General features: G+C 42.0%; 2 protein-coding genes across 2 annotated transcripts in view; one reads left to right on the forward strand and one right to left on the reverse strand.

Moving 5' to 3' along the window:
• Positions 1-2,257: 2,257 nt before the first annotated feature.
• LYSMD2 (LysM domain containing 2) lies at positions 2,258-7,096 on the forward strand. The gene is made up of 3 exons (XM_014052739.2): positions 2,258-2,779; positions 5,459-5,790; positions 6,263-7,096. The coding sequence occupies exons 1-3, from the start codon at positions 2,549-2,551 to the stop codon at positions 6,309-6,311; spliced, it is 612 nt and encodes a 203-aa protein (XP_013908214.2). The 5' UTR covers positions 2,258-2,548; the 3' UTR covers positions 6,312-7,096.
• Positions 7,097-8,097: 1,001 nt separating this feature from the next.
• The window catches only part of SCG3 (secretogranin III), a 34,115-nt gene continuing 18,941 nt past the window's right edge, over positions 8,098-23,271 (reverse strand). Inside the window, exons 9-12 of the mRNA XM_087704185.1 lie at positions 15,938-16,012; positions 15,071-15,196; positions 12,675-12,755; positions 8,098-11,592 (exon numbers count right to left, since the gene is read on the reverse strand). Of these exons, the coding sequence (XP_087560311.1) occupies positions 11,474-11,592; positions 12,675-12,755; positions 15,071-15,196; positions 15,938-16,012 (401 nt within the window). The 3' untranslated portion in view covers positions 8,098-11,473. The remainder of the gene's footprint in view (positions 11,593-12,674; positions 12,756-15,070; positions 15,197-15,937; positions 16,013-23,271) is intronic.

Below are 23,271 nucleotides of genomic sequence, written 5' to 3' on the forward strand. Positions count from 1 at the left end.
GGATGGTGGGGAATGGAAGGATTTATCCTTTCTTGTTTTTCTTTGAAGATGTTTTACTTCTCATCCAAGAAGCTTCTTCAGTTCTGACTGAATGGTGGGGAATGGAAGGATTTATCCTTTCTTGTTTTTCTTTGAAGGCGTTTTGCTTCTCATCCAAGAAGCTTCTTCAGTTCTGACTGGATGGTGGGGAATGGAAGGATTTATCCTTTCTTGTTTTTCTTTGAAGACGTTTTGCTTCTCATCCAAGAAGCTTCTTCAGTTCTGACTGAATGGTGGAGGACTGGAAGGATTTATCCTTTCTTGTTTTTCTTTGAAGATGTTTTACTTCTCATCCAAGAAGCTTCTTCAGTTCTGACTGGATGGTGGAGGAATGGAAGGATTCATCCTTTCTTGTTTTTCTTTGAAGATGTTTTACTTCTCTTCCAAGAAGCTTCTTCAGTTCTGACTGGATGGTGGGGAATGGAAGGATTTATCCTTTCTTGTTTTTCTTTGAAGGAGTTTTGCTTCTCATCCAAGAAGCTTCTTCAGTTCTGACTGAATGGTGGGGAATGGAAGGATTTATCCTTTCTTGTTTTTCTTTGAAGACGTTTTGCTTCTCATCCAAGAAGCTTCTTCAGTTCTGACTGAATGGTGGAGGACTGGAAGGATTTATCCTTTCTTGTTTTTCTTTGAAGATGTTTTACTTCTCATCCAAGAAGCTTCTTCAGTTCTGACTGGATGGTGGAGGAATGGAAGGATTCATCCTTTCTTGTTTTTCTTTGAAGATGTTTTACTTCTCATCCAAGAAGCTTCTTCAGTTCTGACTGGATGGTGGAGGAATGGAAGGATTCATCCTTTCTTGTTTTTCTTTGAAGATGTTTTACTTCTCATCCAAGAAGCTTCTTCAGTTCTGACTGGATGGTGGGGAATGGAAGGATTTATCCTTTCTTGTTTTTCTTTGAAGATGTTTTACTTCTCATCCAAGAAGCTTCTTCAGTTCTGACTGAATGGTGGGGAATGGAAGGATTTATCCTTTCTTGTTTTTCTTTGAAGGCGTTTTGCTTCTCATCCAAGAAGCTTCTTCAGTTCTGACTGAATGGTGGGGAATGGAAGGATTTATCCTTTCTTGTTTTTCTTTGAAGATGTTTTGCTTCTCATCCAAGAAGCTTCTTCAGTTCTGACTGAATGGTGGGGAATGGAAGGATTTATCCTTTCTTGTTTTTCTTTGAAGGCGTTTTGCTTCTCATCCAAGAAGCTTCTTCAGTTCTGACTGAATGGTGGGGAATGGAAGGATTTATCCTTTCTTGTTTTTCTTTGAAGACGTTTTGCTTCTCATCCAAGAAGCTTCTTCAGTTCTGACTGAATGGTGGAGGACTGGAAGGATTTATCCTTTCTTGTTTTTCTTTGAAGATGTTTTACTTCTCATCCAAGAAGCTTCTTCAGTTCTGACTGGATGGTGGGGAATGGAAGGATTCATCCTTTCTTGTTTTTCTTTGAAGCAGTTTTGCTTCTCATCCAAGAAGCTTCCTCAGTTCTGACTGGATGGTGGGGAATGGAAGGATTTATCCTTTCTTGTTTTTCTTTGAAGATGTTTTGCTCCTCATCTAAGAAGCTTCCTCAGTTCTGACTGGATGGTGGAATGGAAGAATTTATACTCTTTTCAGACAGCTGGTCATTTGCATCCTTTTTTAGAAAGTCATTTGAGGCCACTTGGAGGCTTGTCTGTGTCCTCAAGGAATATAAATACTTCCATTCCCCACCATTTTTAACAGTCAGAACTGGAGAAGCTTCTTGGATGAGAAGCGAAACATCTTCAAAAGAAAAAACAAGGAAGTTCAGTTGCCTCCAGAAAAAAACACCTTTGGGACAACCATGACCTGGTTGACTGAGAATCACCACAGACATGTATTATAATTCTGTTTTCCCCCCCAAAACTACCATTTTTTCCAGGTTCTCAGTTCTTTTACCAGCCTACCTAACGTCCCTGCCCTACTGTCCCCATTTATTTGTACCCATTTCCTGTGTTTTTGTTCATGTTTATTCTTATTCCTGTTATCTTGTACACGAGGGACAAACTAAAATAAAAATAAATAAACATTAAACCCATAAACAAGGCAGCTGGCTAAGCTGTACCCCCCCAAAATCCACACACTAGAATTAACGGGGACTCGATTTTTTTTGAGGGGGGAAGGTGGCACCCACGGGATCTCCCGAGGCCCTTCACTGACCTTTTGACAAAAAAAAAAAGCGTCGTGTGAACGCGGTTGCGGGTCACGGGTGGGGGGATGGTACGCAGGTCGCCCGGGGACAAAACCTTTCCCCTCAGCGGGGCGCTCGCTCGGAGCATGCGCGAGATTTGGCGCAGGCGCAGAAAGGGCAGCCTGGCCGGAGGCGCGACTCTATCCCACCGCCCTCCCCTCGCGTGCCGCCGGAGTCTCTACCACGCAGGCGCAACAAAGCCGCCGCTCGCTTCCCGCCTTTCGCGCCTCAGGGCTCTCGCCTTTTCGCTTCGCCGCCTTCCTGAGGGAACGATGGCCCCGACTTGCCGCTGAACGCTGCTGCGCTCGCCATGGCGGAGTCCTTGCTCCCTCTGCCCGGGTTGTCGCTGCGGGAGGAACCGCTGCCCGGTCCGGGCGCCGCCGAAGGAGAGGCCGAGCTGTCGCTGAGCTTGGCGCGCACCAAAACGCGGTCGTACGGTAGCACGGCCACGGTGGTGGCCCCCTTGGCGGAGCGGTATGTGGAGCACTGCCTCAGCCCCGGAGACACCTTGCCGGGCCTGGCGCTCAAGTACGGCGTAACGGTAAGCAAGGAAGGAGATTGGGATGGAGAGGGGGGGGAGGGGGAGGCTGGCGCAGGAAACCTCGGAGGCCACGGCCTGGGCTCTCAAGACCATCATGTGGCCCGTGGGGAGTCGCGATGTTCGGCCGGGGAGGGGGGGACGCGTGTCCGTGTTAACAGCCCCCCCCCTCCACGAGAATTGAATTGAATTCTTTATTGATTGGACCCACAAGGAATTTGTCTTTGGTGCATAAGCTCTCAGGGTACATAAGGAGAATAAAAATACATTCGCCAAGAATCCTAAGGTCATAGGTTAGAAATAAGCCATCAGATCACACTAGGAAACAATCAATATAAACCGTAAGGATACAAGCAACGAAGTTACGGTCCTGCAGTCATAAGTGGGAGGAGGTGGGTGGGAAGACTAATAGTAAGGGCATAGGACACACACACACACACACACACACACCCTCCATCAGCACGGGCAAAGGGCATGGCTCCAATACCAGGAAGGGCACAGAGAGTCTCCCCCCCCCCCCCAATGTATGTATGGGCAAAGGGCAGAGGGTCTCCCTTCCACGATGGTACAGGGGTCTCTCTACAAGCAAGGGATCAGCTGCCCTCCCTCCACCATTATGGGCAGAGCTCACCACCCCTAACAGGAGGAAGGGCACAGGGGAACCCTCTCTATGAACAAGGGCACAGGGTCCCCTTCCACAAGCAAGGGAATGCCCCCCCCCACCAGCACAGACAGAGGGCACCCCCAACACAAGCAAGGGCACCTCCCCTCCCTGAGCATGGGCAAAGGGCGGAGGATCTTCCCTCCACGAGCAAGGGTGCAAGGCACTCTTCTTTCCCTCCACCAGTACAGGCACAGATCATTCCCCCCCCCCAACACGAAGGGCGCAAGAAGCTCCCCCTCTGCCAGGATGGGCAAAAGGACCCCCCTCCATGAGAGATGGCAGAGAGTTCCCGCTTCACAAACAAGGGCAGAGGGGACCCTCCAACAGCATGTGCAGAGGGCAACCCCAACAGGAGCAAGGGCATAGGGAGCCCCTCCTCCATGAATATGGAGAAAAAGGCCCCCTCCCTGAGCATAGACAGAGGGTCCCCTTCCATAAGACCTGTTTGGTGGCACTGTTATTCACCCTCCTTTGGGACTGGGACTTAGCAGCTGAAACAAGGGAACTTTTCTCGAATCCCCAGCTCCAGTCCCATAATTCCTACTAGACTCGATCAGTCTCAGATTGGAAAGTTTCTGGGTGGAAACTGCATGCTTCTTTCTTTTCCCACTTTCTCAAAAATATGGAGGAGTTTGCTGGAGGAGAATGCTTCCGTCCTCATGCAGAGTGCTTTCCAACTGGAAAGTTGCAACCGACCTGGTGTGTCTCTTTGAGCCAAGGCAGTTTACATACTTTTGCTTTTCTCCTCATTGTAACCCACGTCCCAGTCCAATATGGCTAATATTAAGGGGGCGGACAGACAAACAGCTCTTTCTTACGATAGGAGATTTAGAGGGCATCAGGTGTCGACTGCAACTGTAGAGTTCCTGCAGTGAGTGCATCACACATTCTGGATGTGGTAGAGTTTCTAACAGAGACTTGAATCTGGAATTTTCCTTTAAGGGTGGCAGCCCTCTGGTAGGAAAGTTTGAACACTGAAAGTGAAAATCAGTCTTTGAACAAAAGATGGTGTGCATTACAGAGTTGCTATTTTTCCTGTCCTCTTTAAGCTGTGGTGTTTTGAATATAAATCATGTAATAGATTGCCTAATTGAAATGATAGCTGGATTTGTTGAATAGCAACAGTTGTTGGCACAATTAAAGATTTGTAATAAATCACCATTAATGAGACAAGGTTGAAGTATGTTTGTATTGCTGGAACATATGAATTCAAAGTCAACTTAGGTATACATGCTCATTCTGAGACACGAATTCCATTAGCTACATTGAATACACAATACTCAAATTTGAGACAGATTTCAGTAGAGACTGTAGATCATATTTAATACTAAACCAGTTTATAATCCTGGTAGGTGAATATTTTTATTATAGTTTATTTCAAATGTTGGCCTGTGAGAGTATTGTATTGTAATAGATCTATAATGCCAAACCTAAATTAAAAAGTTTCTGGGGAGAAAGTGTGAGAGCTTATGAGATTCTTCTAAAGTCTAAACCTTATGTTGTTCAATCATTAAACTGTTGAATGAACATAGAAAAGTAGTCTTTAACATGAAGTTATGGGGAGAAAGTGTAAACGTTCTAGTTACATAATAGCTTTAGATGCATTATTTATTAAACTGCAAAGAATAGCAACTAGAGCATCAGGTTGCTAGTTTTTCATCAAAACAAATGCCTGAGGAAACATTTGTTACTATATTTATAGTTAATGTCATTAACAGAAGAATTCATCCTTGCTGTAAAAGTTCAAAAGAAGAAATTTAGTTTCCATGTTTAATCTGTTCAGTTAGAAGTATAAATTAGTTTCCAAAGGGTCCCCCCACCCCACCAACTTTTACCTCATATGTCTGAAAGAAAGATCTGGTATTGCAATTGTAACAATACCAATCCTCATTTGGAAGGATAGCCAAAAATTAATTGCATTAAAAATGCATCTTCAGAAATAAACTTATGTAATAGGTAGCTGCAGGCTATTTTAATGCTTGCGTCACTTGGATTGTAAATATAACTTTCTGTTTCAGATGGAGCAAATAAAAAGAGCAAATAAACTTTTTACAAATGACTGCATATTTCTTAGAAAAACATTAAATATCCCAGTTATACTGGAAAAGGCTTTGTTGTTTAATGGATGCAACTCACTGGAATCCCCAGAAGATGATATTGACAATCCTACTCCTTGCGAAGAAAGTCCCATGACAGTTCAGGAAGACACCTCTTCCCCCAGTCCTCAAGAATCTGACAATCGACTTCCCCCACCTGAAGAACTCTCTGCCAAAGATTTTCTGCATAGAATGGACATGCAGATTAAATTGTCCAAACAAGCAGCTAAGAAATTAAAATCTGAAGATAACAGGTAAAATATTATTCATGTCTTTATCTAAAATATGTTTTTATTTTAAACTGCTGAGAAACTTGAATAGATGGTAATATAACAAATAATAGTAGTACTAGAAAACACTATCTAAAACTGTTTTTAAGACAGCTACTTAATTTCCAATAGCATCATTGCATAGCAAGTTTGGTCTGTGTCTAGAATTACCTTGTCCTTCCATATTGAATTAAGGAAATTTTAGCTGCATGTGTGTGTGTGAACATAGAAACACATATATATGAATTAGTCAAGGATGACTAATAACACATTACCTTTTTCTCACTTGCTTTAAAGTTCTTGCATGATACATTTGCAGCTCACAAGAATGACATTTCTGCAGTAGTCTTTAAAAGGCTTAATTTGAAATAATCCTACTAAAATTGGATAAAATTCTGAGGAGTGAATTATAAGTAATTCGGCATATTTTCATAAGTTTCCTTTTTTTCCTCAACAGGGAATATGATGAGGAAAATTCCTATGCAATTTCTTCCTATCAGCAGTAGAAAATGGATAAAGATCTGGAATGAAAGCAGTTCTTAAAGAACTAAATATTTGAAGATTCAGAATATTTTTTGAATTGATAATATTGTACTTGTTACAAATCATATATAAAAATTCCACTGACTGTTGCACTAAAGATGTTTGAATGTTTGCCTTCTATAGGTTAATATTCTTTTACTATTCATTAATAAAGGAAGTGCTTCTCCAAAATATTGCCTTTATATTTCTGCTAAAAATGGCACATTAGCAACAATATGTTCCTAAGAACTTAAATGCAGTTTTTTTTTGTTTTTGTATACGTATATATATATAAAATATAATATTAAAGGAACAATCATTTATTTTAAAAATAAAGTCTGTGAAGTCTTCACTCAGATATGTTTGTAATGCAAATTTTGTGAACTTGATGCTGATGGATGAACCATGGTTAAGTTGTATGTTTATGCACATCTGTATATGTCTCTGTGTTAACATATATAAAGATAATGCTCTTAAAGTGAATGAGTTTTAGCCAAATTTAGGAAGAAGAGTTGGGCTTTTAAAATATGTACATTAAATTATTTTGTTTGGAAAACAAGGGACCAAACAGAGTAAATTGTATTTTTTTCTTTGTGAAAAGGTAGAAAAGGTATTTTCTTGTTAGCATATATGCATAGTTTCATGTATTGAATATAAAATGCACTTTAAAAAGTTATTGCCTTTGTTGTTTGGCTATCTGATGCTTTGCAACTCCTGTACATTTCAGATATGATTTGTTTCATATGCTATATTAAAGTTTCTTAAGTTATAGCGTCTTTGCTCCTTTTTCCAACGATATTATCTTTATTTGAAATCAGAATAGTTTGAATACAATTTGTCAGTATGTGTCTTGTAATTCTCAGAAGGCGAATATTAATATTCCAGCTGAGAAGACAAGATCACAGGGCATATAACTTCATCCTGTTTTGGTAAAGAGAACAATTTATTGCAAGCTTGAGGAGCAGAGCCGTTCAGTCTAAAACCAGTCTTATATAACTTGTTTAAAGAAAACTGTTGTGTGCAAATAAAACAGCTGGATCCTTTTATTTTAGACTCAAAGAAACCCCAAAAGAAATAAATCAAATAGGTACTAAAAAGAAATCTATCTTCAGAAATTTTGATGTCCATTGTTATAAAAATTGATGAATAGTTGATTGAAGCTATATAAAACAATGTAGTTTTGCAGACTGGCAATCTAAAAATACTCTAGCGAATACTGTATTATCTGGCTTTACTTTAAACATCAAATGAATTGTGGCCTATGACACATTTCCTGTTTAATTATTTCTCCTTTTATTCAAACACTCTGAAGTGTGTTCTCAAATGGATTGAAACTTTCAAGTTCATCCTGTCGGCTTTCTATCTATCAGCTATTTTGAAAGAAAAACCATTGGTACACTTTCAAAGTTTCATTTAAACATTTTGTTGTTTGAAGGAAACTATTTTGAATCTCAATGTAAGGATGATCATAACTTGTCTGATCTCTGGTTTAAAGACATCTATATGTAGAATTATATTGGAAATGTCATTTTCAACTATTGTTTTATAGAAACAGACTTGAAAACATTTTTTTCAATTTCTAGGCGTTGCATTTCTGTTCTTAGCCGTACTTAATCATAACTCACCTCAAAAATGTTATCAGTACATTTTGCATTGCAACAACATTTCTTGCTAGGTGCCTTTCTGTAAACTTCAGTAGTAAGATCCCCAGTTTATTATTTTTAAAGTAGTAATTTAAAGTGGTCCCACATGAAGACAAAACCAAGAATCTGCATTACTTTGTCTTGTAGCAAAGCATTTAATAAAGTACAGTATCAGAAACAGTATTCTATTAGAAAAGTGTGTTTTGAATGCAATATATGTGATAATTTGTTACATTTTTCCCCAACAATGGTTTTTTTAAAGGTAAAAAGGTGTAAAGACACATCAGAGCATCTAAAAGATGTTAAGGTGATTTAAAAAGGATTGGTGAGATTAGAACTAGGGAAGTGCAGGATACTTTTATTTCCCATTGCGGGGATATAGATAATAACAAGTGTGTCTAGCAATTGTTTTTATGTGCTAAAATGGCAAAAATATCAAGTATGCATTATGCCTTTAAATACTACGTTACTGCATTGCTTGCACTGCTTTTAAAAACGGATCGCTCCATTCTGTACACACCATGGCCAGGAGGGTGATGCACAAGGCTGTTTTGTTTTCTGATTGCTTTCATCATATAATGTTACCAATTGCTGTAACTGATAGTATGTCCCATAGTAACGCTAGCAGTCAGTCCTCAATTCACAGAAGAAAGCAGAGGGGAAATTGACACAAATACACTTATGAAAAACATGCCATTGAATCTGAATTATACACAGTTTTAAAAACCCTTAAAAATTCACTAGCCTTAGGACTGAATCATCTGGTCAATTGTCTAATTATGGGTAATCCTCATAACTATTCAGAACTGAATTATACTCTTAATTCAGCACTGAAAAAAAGTGACTTGTGACTGTTTTTCACACTTAATAACAGTTTTAGCATCCCCATAGTCATGTGATCAAAATCTGGGAACTTGACACCTGGCATGAGTTTATGACAATTGCATTCTGGGATCACCATTTGTAAACCTTCCGCAATTATGTATGTAGGCTGTCACTGAGCAACAGATTTATAAATCATTGACAGATTTATAAATCATTGTTTTTATCCTGTTTTGAAGATTAGGCTAGTGCATGTCCATTCAGAAGAAGTAATATTCCCTGTTAAGTAAATATGTTTTGGGCTGCATTCTTAATTTCTCTGCTGTACTCCTTCCCATTTCATATAAATGCAAATTCTTTTAATGACTGTTTAAAATGTACTGAGGAATACGAGACTAGTGTGTCTGCAGAGTATATTAAGTGCCTCTTTTAGAGCTTTAATTATCCAGATGGTGCTAAAAGGATGTTTTCTGAGTTAGCAGCTGCACAAGAAACTAACCCAATACACCTATCTAAAAAGTCCATTTATGAAGGAGTCTGACAATTGTAACTATGAATTTCAGCACTGGTCTTGCCTCCTTATTCAACTTTTCTGCTATGATTCTGCAACAGAAGGGATTGGGGGGGGGGGGTGCTGTTCCACTAGTCTCAGCCAATGAAAGTCAGTCTTCATGGCTTATAAACCACCTCATATTTGGGGGGATCCTTCCCCACAATACATAGCTTTCCAGCAGTAATGTGAAGATTTATTTATCAAAATTTATTTTACATTTGCTAGTTGTAAATCTGAATTGCTTTTAAACCATTTTATCGCCACAACATATGAGGGCAGTTTATGGGGAAAACAAAGCAAGTAAACATACAGGTGGCCCTCATTGAATGGCCACTCACTCAGTGACCATTTCAACTTGTAACAATGTTGAACTTATAAACAGTCCTCAAAATTCTGCCCTATGCACACGCCAATCATTGTGATTGTGGCAGCATCCCGTGTCACATTATCGCGATTTGCGATCTCCCATCGGCTTTTCCACAAACAAAATCAATGGGGAAGCCAGCAGGATGTCAGACATTGTAGTCACGAGAAGACCTCGCTAGGTGACAATGGTTTTCACTTAATGACAGTAACTGAAAACTACCATAACTGCTGTCACTTAGCAGTGCAATCACCTGACATCATGCTTTACAACTGCACTGCTTAGCATCAGAAAATCTATTTCCAATTATTGAAATAAAGGGACGCTACTTGTACTGTTAATGGAGAAATTAAGAAGAATCCAACCCATCTTCTGACTGGAATGCTCGCTGCATGTTAATGTGGAAGCTCAAAACAAAAATAAATTGATTATTATAATACAAACGGAAGTCTCCTCATGTTACATTCAGGATGAGAATTTAAATGCTTCTCTTCAAGAATTATTCAATGTGCAAGCAACATTTACGATGGAGGGGATGCAATATTCTGTGAATGTAGCCATTCTAATTTTTGAACTGTGATTTTATGCCTCACTGCACTATATCGAGCCCATCCAAGTATGGCTTAATTCACAAACCATGGTTGATCGAACTAAACCAGCATTGTGGATTGTGACTTATGGCTTAGCCTGTTGCTTTTAACCCAATTGTGCCTTACGTAGAAAAAATAAAACATGTAAAAAGCATAATCTCCCTAAATAGAAAGGGAGCACGGATCTTCAGTGTAAATTCAGGCTAAATCAAAAGTTTACAAAACCGAGACATTTATGAAACCTCGTGTTGCTAAACGCTACTGCATTCCCGCCATCCTAGCACATCACTCGTCCTATATATAAATGTCTGATCCTAAGCACACCTACCTTGCTTCACCACCTTTTTTACCCTTAGAAATGGTTATTCACATATCATTAAAGCTACTCACATCAAGAACTGTTCTTTATACATGCAGAGAAATAACACTTAACCAAGAACGATGGAGGAGGATGTGAAGGACAACCGTTTGCTACTGTACCTGACCCGTAGCCATACGGTGACAATACGTTTCTTTCCCCCTGTAAAAAGATTTATTTTGAAGGCTGGGGGGCAGGGTTAAACCCACAGCCATGAGACTCGATGGCACACAGATGGGGAGAGAACAAAGCGGAATGCAAGAAAATGAATATACAGCATTCCAACAATACTTTCTGGGGACACGAAACAAGAAGTGCCACAAAAGAGAATGCAGAGGTGAGATTTCTTTGCAAGGAATGCAAAGTTGAGCTAAATTGAGTTAATTCACTTGGGTTGCCCCTAGTAATGCCCTTTATCATTTTTTTTCCCTTTTCTTTTCAGAACAGTATCTCTTTAAAAGCCATTTCACAATGAAACAAACTTGACTCTTTCCCCCAAAGCATATAATCCGAAAGAGCCGCTGGATAAATTAACGGGGACATGATCTAAGCAGTTGTTTTACCCTGTTATCTATAAAATGGGCAGCTCGTTTACTTCTCAATCAAAGTTGAGAAGAAACAAATATGCAATTGTAGGGTTGTGGGTTTTTTTGTTTTAAACCTGGATAAAATTCTGGACAATGGAGACAGAATACTTTCTAATCGCCTTTTTCCTGGGATGTGGTGGGGGAGAAAGAAAGTTGTAGGTCTTAGAACTAGATGTGGGTGAAGCTAGACTAGAATTCCATACAGTCTTGGGGAGTTTTTCTTTTTCCTCTACAGGCTGCCGTAGATGCGCTTGATCACGTCTGCCTCTTCTTTATCTAGGATGCCCTTGTCCACGTAAACATCGGCTTGTTGGTCTATGAAATCCCGCAGTTTCGAAAGATCGTAATCTGAAATAGAAAGGATTACAGGGGGGAAGGTTCGTTCTCCCAGCTGGTGGGTTGGGTTTCTGAATGTTGCGTTACTAGGCAGGTAACATCTTCAGTAGAGTTTAAGGGAAAGGATTTACATAGACAGATTCTCCAGGAAAGACTATATCTATCTATCTATCTATCTATCTATCTATCTATCTATCTATCTATCTATCTATCTATCTATCTATCTATCTATCTATCTATCCTATCTATCATCTAATCTAATCTAATTTTCTCTCTTTTTCTCTCTCTTTCTTTCTCTCTCTTATCTACATCTATCTAATCTAATCTATCATTCTCTCTCTTTCTCTCTCATCTATTTATCTATCTATTCTATCTATCATATAATCTAATCTCATTCTCTCTCTTTTTCTCTCTCTTATCATCTATCTATCATCTATCTAATCTAATCTATCATTCTCTCTAGTTCTCTCTTATCATCTATTTATCTATTCTATCTATCTAATCTCGTTCTCTCTTTCTATTTCTTTCTTATCATCTATTTATCTATCTATCTATTCTATCATCTATCTAATCTAATCTATCATTCTCTCTCTCATCTATCTATTCTATTCCAGCTATCATCTAATCTATTCTCTCTCTCTCTATTTCTCTCTCTCATCTATCTATCTATCTATCTCTCTCTCTCTCTCTCTCTCTCTCTCTCTATCTATCTATCTATCTCACTATCTATTTAAATCTATCATCTATCTAATCTAATCTATCATTCTCTCTCTCTTATCATCTATCTATCTATCTATCTATCTATCTATCTATCTATCTATCTATCTATCTATCTATCTATCTATCTATCTATCTATCTATCTATCTACCTACCTACCTACCTACCTACCTACCTACCTACCTACCTACCTACCTACCTACCTCTATCATCTATTTCCCTCTAGAAGGAACTTCCAATATTTTTGGGCTCGAAAGCTGCAGTTATATTTTGAATGGAATATTCTGATCTACGTTCCAAAGGAGAAGCAAGCTCTGAACAATTACCTGTTATTTAACATTTAATTTACACGTACTCCCCACTTCTCAGACCTTACCATCTTTCTTTCCTTGGGTGTTATGTTTCTTCAGCCACTCTATATTCTTCCGGATGGCTTCCAAGTAGGCCTCTGCTTTTCCTTCAAAGGTAACAAGAAAAAAAGATGAATTAAATACTAGGAGTTAAAATACTTTTCAGGGGAGCAATCCGATCTATTTTAGAGAGAATGAAACAACTAAAGGCTCTTTACCGAACGGTGTCTTACCCCAATGGTTTCCTGCCTGGAAGGCTCCTAGGGTGGAGCTGAAAGACAAAAGGGAAGCATGCTCCCTCCCATATTTGGGCATACCAGGTGCTTTGACATAATACTTAATTATTTCCTTGGCTCAGTTGATAAGGGAGGAGAGCTTGTGGCTTAGAGGCTAATACAACTGCCTAATATGTAAAAACAGCAATAGCAATAGCAGTTAGACTTATATACCGCTTCATAGAGCTTTCAGCCCTCTAAGCGGTTTACAGAGTCAGCACATTTCCCGCACAGTCTGGGTCCACATTTAACCCACCTCGGAAGGATGGAAGGCTGAGTCAACCTTGAGCCGGTGAGATTAGAACCACTGAACTGCAGATAACAGTCAGCTGAAGTGGCCTGCAGTACTGCACCCTAACCACTGCGCCACCTCGGCTCAGGGCTCAGCTCAGCCCAGGTTCGAATCCCAGTAAGGGTATGACTAGCTGCTGAGAACTAAATAGCTTGAAACGGATCTATACTAGTCTCCCTTTATTTATTTATCACCACAAATGCAACACACACACACACACACAGACGCACAAACACATTGTGTGTGTAAGGCACCAGAAGTAGTTTGGGTGGGAGTTTTTTGATCATTCTTATTTATATTTTAAAACAACATCTCACGTTACAGGCCGATCAATACGATCCGCGCAGACTGCTGCGTTTGGTAACGATTTTGTCTTTCGAAAAAGGATACGTACAATTAGATGAATGTCTCAGCCAAGAGTGATGTATTGATTTCATTGCGTTGTGGCTGCAAAACTAACATTTGGGCTCCAGAGAGCAGAGAAAGGCCCTGCTCATTCTAAATGTGCTAGAGCAGAAAAACCCGCTCTACGTACCAGGAGTTTGGCACGGCCGTATGTTCGAGCAGTCCCTAAATGAGTGGGTTGTAAGTCGAGGATTACCTCCAGTGCAGTTAGCTGGGTCATAATCGAAACATCAAGAACAGAGACAACAGATGATGGTGTCTAATCTACCTCTGCTATTTGTTGCAAAAACTTCTCGTTATGATAAGCTTGACCTTATTTGACAATCTGCTACACTATGAACTATGTTAGATAAAGGGGTTGGAAGTGAAAAACCACCATAAGGAGCCCCCTGGTGACAGAATGAATGTGGTGCAGTATTGCGGGAAAATTCTGCCAACTGCCAACAGTTTGATCCTCACCAGCTCAAGGTTGACTCAGCCTTCCATCCTTCCGAGGTTGGCAAAATGAGGACCCGGTTTGTTGGGGGCAAGAGGCTGATTCTGTAAACTGTAAGCCCAGGATACCTGCGAGACCACCTACTGCCACCAGTAGCCTCCCACCGTCCAGTGCGATCCCACAGAGTTGGCCTCCTCAGGGTGCCATCAGCCAGACAGTGTCGGCTAGCAACCCCCAGGGGGAGAGCCTTCTCTGTGGGAGCGCCTTCCCTCTGGAATGAGCTGCCCCCGGAGCTTCGTATAATCCCCAACCGCCGGTCCTTCCGACGCACCCTAAAAAGTTGGCTTTTCCAGCAAGCCGGCCTGGCCTGAACAAAATAAAATAAATGCTGACTCAGCCTTTCATCCTTCCGCGGTCTGTAAAATGAGGACCCAGACTGTTGGGGGCAATATATTGAGTCTGTAAATTGCTTAGAGAGGACTGTAAAGCACTGTGAAGCGGTATATAAGTCTAAGTGCTATTGACTTTCCTTCCTTCCTTCCCTCTCGGTGATTAGTAAATAGCCGAGGTGGCGCAGTGGTTAGGGTGCAGTACTGCAGGCCACTTCAGCTGACTGCTATCTGCAGTTCAGCGGTTCAAATCTCACCGGCTCAAGGTTGACTCAGCCTTCCATCCTTCCGAGGTGGGTGAAATGAGGACCCAGACTGTGGGGGTGATATGCTGACTCTGTAAACCGCTTAGAGAGGGCTGAAAGCCCTATGAAGCGGTATATAAGTCTAACTGCTATTGCTAGTACTGTAGGCTAACTGCACACTGCCAGCAGTTCGATCCTACCCGGCTCAAGCTTGATTCAGCCTTCCATCTTTCCGAGGTGGGTAAAATGAAAAAACCCAGATTGTTGGGGGGGCAAGAGGCTGCGTCTGTAAACTGCTTAGAGAAGGCTGTAAAAGCGCCGTGAAGCGGTATATAAATCTAAGTGCTATTGCTCTCTTACACACACATTCCACTACTTACCTTTTGGTTCTTTGTTGTCTTCCGCATTTTCTTCCTCGGCTTTTGTGGAATCTTTCAGGGCTTCGTATTCTTTTTCCATTTCGGCTGTGCCTGTTTTTGTGCTGTCGGCTTCCTCGGTGCTCTTGTCTAGCGGGATGGCAAGCGGAACTATTTTTTTTACATCGTCTGAACCATAGCCCATTCCCACATACACTTCGTGGCATGACAAAACCGCGGTCCACTAAAGCGCGCCCGATTAAAGCGCGTCGCTGATGTCATCAGCAGCGCGACAACAGCGACCGCGGAGAAAAAAGGGTGCTTTAAAAAGCGCTTTTAAAGCAAGCCGATTCACGTTAAGGTAAGGGTTAGGTTTAGGTTTAGGTTTAGGTTTAGGGTTAGGTTAAGCGTTAGGGTTATGTTTAGCGTTAGGTTTAGCGTTAGGTTAAGGGTTAGGTTTAGGGTTAGGTTAAGGGTTAGGTTTAGGGTTAGGTTAAGGGTTAGGTTTAGGGTTAGGTTTAGGGTTAGGTTTAGGGTTAGGTTTCAGGGGGTTAGGTTTAGGTTTAGGGGTTAATTTTAGCTTTAGCGCTCACAGCGTGCTTTTTTCATCGTGCTGTGATGACGTCAGGTACGCGGTTTCATCGAGCGCGCTTTAGTCGACTGCGGTTTTGTGGTGGAACCATACAGTTGAGCGCATTAACAACTTTGGATGCTGTGAGGGTTTTGGCAAGACTAGATTCATACAAACAGATTTCTAGAATAGGTTTGCTGTTTAGATTGCAATTTAAATCGATTCAAACAACTGCCCAATTATAATTCAGCTAAGTCTACGGGGAAAAAACGTAACTGGAGAAATGGTGCAATATAACACGCTAAGTCACAAAACTATACCTGATAGCTTGTTCTGGGAACTGGATTTCTCAAGTTTCTTTCTTGTCTGCAGGGCGATCATGGCATCTAGATTTTCTGGAAGGCAGAAAAAAAGACAAAAATTCTCATTCTTGGGCTCCTGTGTAGAATCAAGCAAAGTTATCTCTCTTCTGGAACCAGGAAGGGACAATTAACTCTCCAGTAACTGGCTCTTTAACATCGATGGGGAAAGACAAGAGTCAAACTTTCTCTACTCGGGATTAATTCTAGGAGTTAATTAACTGATTCAATAACATCTAACCCTGTTTCCCCGCCTTATTAAATATACTGTGCAGGCAGAAACAAAAATCTATATATAGACTGGCAAAATAGCTCTGCAGTGGCCATCAAGGATAATTATTTTAGGAAGGAATTCTACATTCATTGTCGCATTGTCCCAGGTACGCTGGTGTAGACCTCCTCATTTGATTGCCATGGTACAGGTAGTCCTTAACTTAAAACAGTTCATTTAGTGACTGGTCAAAGTTAAAAGAGCCGAAGTGGCGCAGTGGTTAGGGTGCAGTACTGCAGGCCACTTTAGCTGACTGTGATCTGCAGCTCAGCGGTTCAAATCTCACCAGGCTCAAGGTCGACTCAGCCTTCCATCCTTCCGAGGTGGGTGAAATGAGGACCCGGACTGTGGGGGCAAGTTGCTGACTCAATTTGCTGAAAAAATTTGTAAACCGCTTAGAGAGGGCTGAAAGCCCTATGAAGCGGTATATAAGTCAAATAAATAAATAAATAAATAAATAAATAAAACAGCAACACTGATTTTCACAGTTATGACCTTTGTAGCTTCATGTGGGGAAGCCTGATTCACTTAGTAACAGTGTTTTACTAACTTATCAACTGCAGTGATTCACTTAACAACCGAGGCAAGAAAGGTCGTAAAATGGGGCCAAGCTCTCTTAACAAATGTCTCACTTAAGGACAGAAATTTTGGCCTCAATTGTAGCCGTAAGTCAAGGGTGACCTGTACTGCATTATTCAGTTCTGCATCCATCAAGGCTAAAGGTAAAGGTTTTCCCTGCACATATGTGCTAGTCATTCCCGACTCTAGGGGGCGGTGCTCATCTCTGTTTCAAAGCTGAAGAGCCAGCGCTGTCCGAAGACGTCTCCGTGGTCATGTGGCTGGTATGACTAAACGCTGAAGGCGCACGGAACGCTGTTACCTTCCCACCAAAGATGGCTCTTTTTTACCTTCCCACCAAAGATGGCTCTTTTTCTACTTGCGTTTTTACATGCTTTCGAACTGCTAGGTTGGCAGAAGCTGGGACAAGTCACGGGAGCTCACTCTGTTACACGGTGCTAGGGATTCGAACTGCTGACCTTTCTGATCGACAAGCTCAGCATCTTAGCCACTGAGCCACCGCATCCTTTAAGTTACCGGATAGTTAATTGCTGAATTCCAAAATGTAGGAGATCTTATTTATCTCCTTTTCAAAGTAAGATTTCTGGTAGCCAGTTTGTGGAAATACAGTAAAATTAAGCAAAATAAATGCCCCCCCCCAAAAAAAATACAGTGAAGGAAGCCATTTCATTTGCCCTAGCAAGGAAAGAAAGCAGGCGTTTTGAACATGCCTGATTAAATGCTGAAGGCGCACGGAATGCCGTTACCTTTCTACCAAAGGTGGCTCCTATTTTTCTACTTGCGTTTTTTTACCTGCTTTCGAACTGCTACGTTGGCAGAAGCAAATAACGGGAACTCACTCTGTCATGCGGCGCTAGGGATTCGAACCGCCGAACTGCCGACCTTTCTGATCGACAAGCTCAGCGTCTTAGCCCCTGAGCCACCGCATCCCCCCATCAGGGCTAGGATGTGTTTAAAACGTTCAACCACCAACCAAGCAGAAACTGGAATCTCCAGTTTAATTTTTTAAAATATATATATTTAGGTGTGCCTAGTATGCCATATAGCCCAGGTTCAAATCCCAGTAAGGGTATGGCTAGCTGATGAGAGCTAAATAGCTTGAAATAGATCTATACTAGTCTCCCTTTATTTATTTATCAGCACAAATTAAACACACACACACACACACACACACACACACACACACACACACACACACACACACACACATATATATATATATATATATATATATATATATATATATATATATATATACATACACATACACATACACATACACATACACATACACATACATATATACACGTACTTATTACAAGAACATAAAAAAAAACACTTTTCCAGAGTCTTGACGCACGGGGATTGCAGTGTGCTCTCTAGCTTAAATCCCCTGGATGGCTTCTGAAATTGCGGAATACGTTCTCTTGGGCTAAGTTTTTGCCTAAAGAGTTTTGACTGCTTTCAGTTTGCATAGACAAACTGGAAAGGGGAGGGGGGGGATAGAAACTGGGGGAAAAAAACCTAGAAAAAAAATGCAAAAAACTGGCTGTTTTCAGTTGAAATGATATTAGCAGGTATCCTGTAGCTGCAATTGGAATATGTTGCATGCCCAGTGTTGGCTTTCAATTACTCTAATGCGGTGAGTCATTAAATGTCACTCCCCGGGACAGTAGCTAAGCGACCAGTTGTCCTAATGGGGCTTTTATAAGATCAGATGTCACTGCTAGGCTGGTTGCTTGGTAACATTAAAAAACAACAACACAACCACCTGAATAAGAAACTGAACTCATGGACCTTTCACCGATCAAGCCTAATTAAAATGCTGCCACTGCTGGTAATATGTTCTTATAGTTGATAGTGAAGCCAGCTTAGCAATAACAATAGCAATAGCAATAGCAGTTAGACTTATATACCGCTTCATAGGGCTTTCAGCCCTCTCTAAGCGGTTTACAGAGTCAGCATATCGCCCCCAACAACAATCTGGGTCCTCATTTTACCCACCTCGGAAGGATGGAAGGCTGAGTCAACCTTGAGCCTGGTGAGATTTGAACCGCCGAACTGCAGATAACAGTCAGCTGAAGTAGCCTGCAGTACTGCACTCTACCCACTGCGCCACCTCGGCTCAGCTTAAGAGAATAACAGAGTTGGGAGTGACCTTGGAGGTCTTCTAGTCCAACCCCCTGCTCAGGCAGGAGACCCTAGACCAGGGGTGTCCAACTCGATTTCATTGAGGGCCGCATCATGGGTTGTGTTTGACCTTGGTAGGCGTGGCCAGTTCAGCGTCATTCGTGATGGGGGCGCCTGTGGTGGCCCGAGCGCTCTACCAGCGAAAACGGGCTCCCGAGCTCCGTTTTCAGCTGCGACGGCCTCCTGCAACCCTCTGCCAGCAAAAATAGAGCTTAGGAATGCTGCCCCTGGCCCTCCTGAGCTCCGTTGTTGCTGGCAGAGGTACGGCGGGCCGGTCCTTTTCTGTTTCCAGGGCAGCCGTGTGGGCTGGATCCGGGCCACGGGCCTTGAGTTTGATACCCCTGCCCTATACCATTTCAAACAAATGGTGGTCCAATCTCTGCTTAAAAACCTCCCGCGATGGAGCACCTACAACTTCTGGAGGCAAGTTGTTCCACTGATTAATTGTTGTCACTGAGAGGAAATTTCTCCTTAGTTCTAGGTTGCTTCTCTCCTTGATTAGCTTCCACCCATTGCTTGTTCTGCCCTCAGGTGCTTTGGAGAATAGCTTGACTCCCTCTTCTTTGGGGCAGCCCCTGAGATATTGGAAGACTGCTATCCTGTCTCCCCTTGTCCTTCTTTTCATCAAACTAGACCTACCCAGTTCCTGCAACTGTTCTTCATATGTTTTAGCCTCCAGTTCCCTAATCCTCTTTCTTGCTCTTCTCTGCACTCTTTCCAGAGTCTCCACATCTTTTCTACATCGTGGCGACCAAAACAGGATGCAGAATTTCAAGGGTGGCCCTAACCAAGGCCTTATAAAATGGTATTAACACTTCACGCGATCTTGATTCTGTCTCTACTCTTTTAACCTTCCTGATGCAGAATAGAATAACAAAGTTGGAAGGGACCTTGGAGGTCTTCTAGTCCAACCCCTGGCTTAGGCAGGAAACCCTACACAACTTCAGACAAATGGGTTATCCAATCTTTAAAACTTCTGAGTGTTTGGAGCATTTTCAACTTCTGGAGGCAAGTACACCCTTCACAACCAGCCTTGGAATGCATGGTTGGAGAATAGCTTGACTCCCTCTTCTTTATGGCAGCCCCTGAGAGCCAAGGTGGCGCAGTGGTTAAATGCAGCACTGCAGGCTACTGCTAGATCAGCAGGTCAGCGGTTCAAATCTCACCGGCTCAGGGTTGACTCAGCCTTCCATCCTTCCGAGGTGGGTAAAATGAGGACCCAGATTGTTGGGGGCAATATGCTGACTCTCTGTAAACCGCTTAGAGAGGCCTGAAAGGCCTATGAAGCGGTATATAAGTCTACTGCTACTGCTATTGAGATATTGGAAGACTGCTATCATCTTGCTTTCACTGGTTCGCTTGGAAGGAATTCCCACTCGCTGGAATATGTCTGATTTCAAGCTGAATGTACCCATCCTTCTGAGGGATGATAGCTTTAACCTAGAAATAACCATAACAACATTTTTTTTCTTCCCTGAATCGCATCTATTCAAAGGAGAAGCAGCAACAGTGTCTTATTCCTCTCTGTTCAGAAATAGCTCATTCCTTCCGCGTAAATGGATCCAAAGAAGGAAGTTTAAATCGTGTTCACTTGTCACTGTCATTTAAGAACAAAACTAGAGTTTTTGTGGAATTCAGACAGCCGAACAAAAAACACCTGATATCCCCACCATAAAGAGCTATCTATCCAAGGATGAATAAGGATGCAGTGGCTCAGTGGCTGCTGATCTTATCAATCAGAAAGGTTGGCAGTTCAGCGCTTTGAATCTCTAGCGCCCCATAACGGAGTGAGCTCCCGTGACTTGTCCCAGCTTTTGCCAACCTAGCAGTTCGAAAGCAGGTAAAAAATGCAAGTAGGAAAATAAGAACCACCTTTGGTGGAAAGGTAATAATGTTCCGTGCGCCTTCTGCGTTGAGCCATGCTGGCCACATGACCACGGAGACGTCTTCGGACAGCGCTGGCTCTTCGGCTTTGAAACAGAGATGAGCACTGCCCCCTAGAGTCAGGAACGACTAGCACATATGTGCAAGGGGAACCTTTAGCTTTACCTTTATCCAAGGATGAATGATTGTAATTACGATGAAGGTAAGAAGTCTATTCTCTTGACTCATCCCTCATCTACATAATTTGGCAACTCAAGAATATTTACAGAATTATTTATTACCAGTGTCTGCATGCCACATGACTTCTTGCAGCACACAGCAGCATACACAACACCCCCAAGAGGATTATAAAGAGCTGAACAATCACAAGCGATAAAGATTATACGACACTGAAAGGATAGATAACATCTAATATACCCTCCCCACAAAACCTCTTTCCCAGAGCCATTTTTTTTATTTCTTTAAACACATTAATTAGACAAGAGACAATTCTTATGCATGAGAACAAGTTGTTCCAGAAGAGGGGAGCATTAAACTATGCTAGAGACATCAAAGCATGCATAGATGAATTATTAAAATAATAGATCATCATTCCCTGAAACGCATGGGGAATAGCAACAAGCACATTTTGATTCAGTTGACCCAAACCAACAGTTGATCCCAGGATGTTTTAGTACAACTACATTTATTTCCTTTTTTCTTTATATATATATAAAAATGTGTGCGTGTATATCTGTGTGTATTCCAGCATAACTCTGGAACAACGGGCAGGGAAATATTTATCTTTAATTCAGAACTCTGTAATACTGGCAACCAATTCCATGGAGAAAACGAGAGAAATTGGGTCTCGGAAGGGAATGGAGAGACAGGGATGGTGAAAATAGAATGAGTGGCTCCTTTCTTTTGGCGTTGCCCCCTCCTCGCCTTTATTTCAACCTTGCCCGCCAACTGGCATATGGCTCCCCACATTATTCTCAAGGGTACGTAGGAGGAAAGATTTGCTTGCCTTGGTAAAGAAGAGCAAAACATGGGGGAGGATGAGATGCCGAGTAGCATCTGTTTGTGTCCCTCTTCATCAAAACATGTCCAAACTCACTTGCAGGAAGGGCCGAGAACGTGGTAACTGAGTCACGAGTGATGGAGGAAGGTGTGAATGTGGAGATTAAGGCTGACAATGCGACGGCAAATGGCGTTCCGTCCATGGACTCACAGTGGAAAATAGTTGACTCAAGCATTCTTACTGTTTTAATTGCTTATTACTAATAATCAGCAATTATTACAGCCAGAAATAATATACCCACTGTGCAAAGTTGGAAGGTATCCTGACCTAGGCTTCCCCAGAAAGCAGATTCCTGGTCCCGACAAAACCCATTTTATTAAACGAATGTGAATTCTTCCCATTCGCATTCAGGAAACAGTCTTTCAAAGGTGAATTTATGACCACAGACCTTATCTAGCTTGGAAAGCTGCCATGTAAATATTTGGCACAGTCTCGGAGATTCACGGACAGACCTTCACACTCCTGAAATGAATGAATAAATGAATTGTTTCCTGCAAAAGCCCACTGCCTCCTCTTTTATTTCCTATGGGAGGGGCCATTCCCTGCCCCCATCTATTTACTGCCTCCCGAGTCCCAGCTGATTGCCTGGGTCTTCTTCTGTTGCCCTGCACAAGAGAACGGAGCTGGAAAGTGGGGTGGGGTTAGTGGGGTGGGGAGGGAATGGAGATTTTACAGTATCCTTGCCCTGGAGTGGGTAGAAATGGGGAGTTTGCAGTATCCTTCCCCTGCCACGCTCACCAAGCCGAGGTGGCGCAGTGGTTAGAGTGGCAGTACTACAGCCACTTCAGCTGACCGTTAGCTGCAGTTCAGTGGTTCTAATCTCACCGGCTCAAGGTTGACTCAGCCTTCCATCCTTCCGAGGTGGGTGAAATGAGGACCCAGACTGTGGGGGTGATATGCTGACTCTGTAAACCGCTTAGAGAGGGCTGAAAGCCCTATCAAGCAGTATATAAGTCTAACTGCTATTGCTATTGCTATTGCTAAGCCATGCCCACCAAGCCACGCCACACCCACAGAACCAGGAGTAAAAAAAAATTGAGTCCCACCACTGAAAGGGGGCTAGATTAGAAGTCCTCCAAGGTCCCTTCCAACTCTTATTCTGTTATAAACTGATTTTTTTTAAAGTACTGTATCTAATATTACAGCCTATAGAGATTCTCAGTCGGTACAGGCTTTTAGCTATACAATTTGGGACGGATGGCGTGGATTTCCAGGGGAAAAAATTACAGACTACAGGGAACCAAGAGCACTACTCAGGTGACCCTGAAGACACAGGTAGACCTCCAAGTGGCCTCAACGGCTCTCTGAAAA

The sequence above is a fragment of the Thamnophis sirtalis genome, unplaced genomic scaffold (assembly GCF_051295495.1).
Source record: "Thamnophis sirtalis isolate CommonGarterSnake01/CBP01778 unplaced genomic scaffold, rThaSir2_p1.2 scaffold_2, whole genome shotgun sequence".
NCBI lineage: Eukaryota > Metazoa > Chordata > Lepidosauria > Squamata > Natricidae > Thamnophis > Thamnophis sirtalis.

Coding starts and splice junctions, on each gene's coding strand:
- LYSMD2 (XM_014052739.2), top strand. CDS start 2,549: ATGGCGGAGTCCTTGCTCCCTCTGCCCGGGTTGTCGCTGCGGGAGGAA. Junction 2,780..5,458: donor CGCTCAAGTACGGCGTAACG/GTAAGCAAGGAA, acceptor TTTCTGTTTCAG/ATGGAGCAAATAAAAAGAGC. Junction 5,791..6,262: donor TTAAAATCTGAAGATAACAG/GTAAAATATTAT, acceptor TTTCCTCAACAG/GGAATATGATGAGGAAAATT.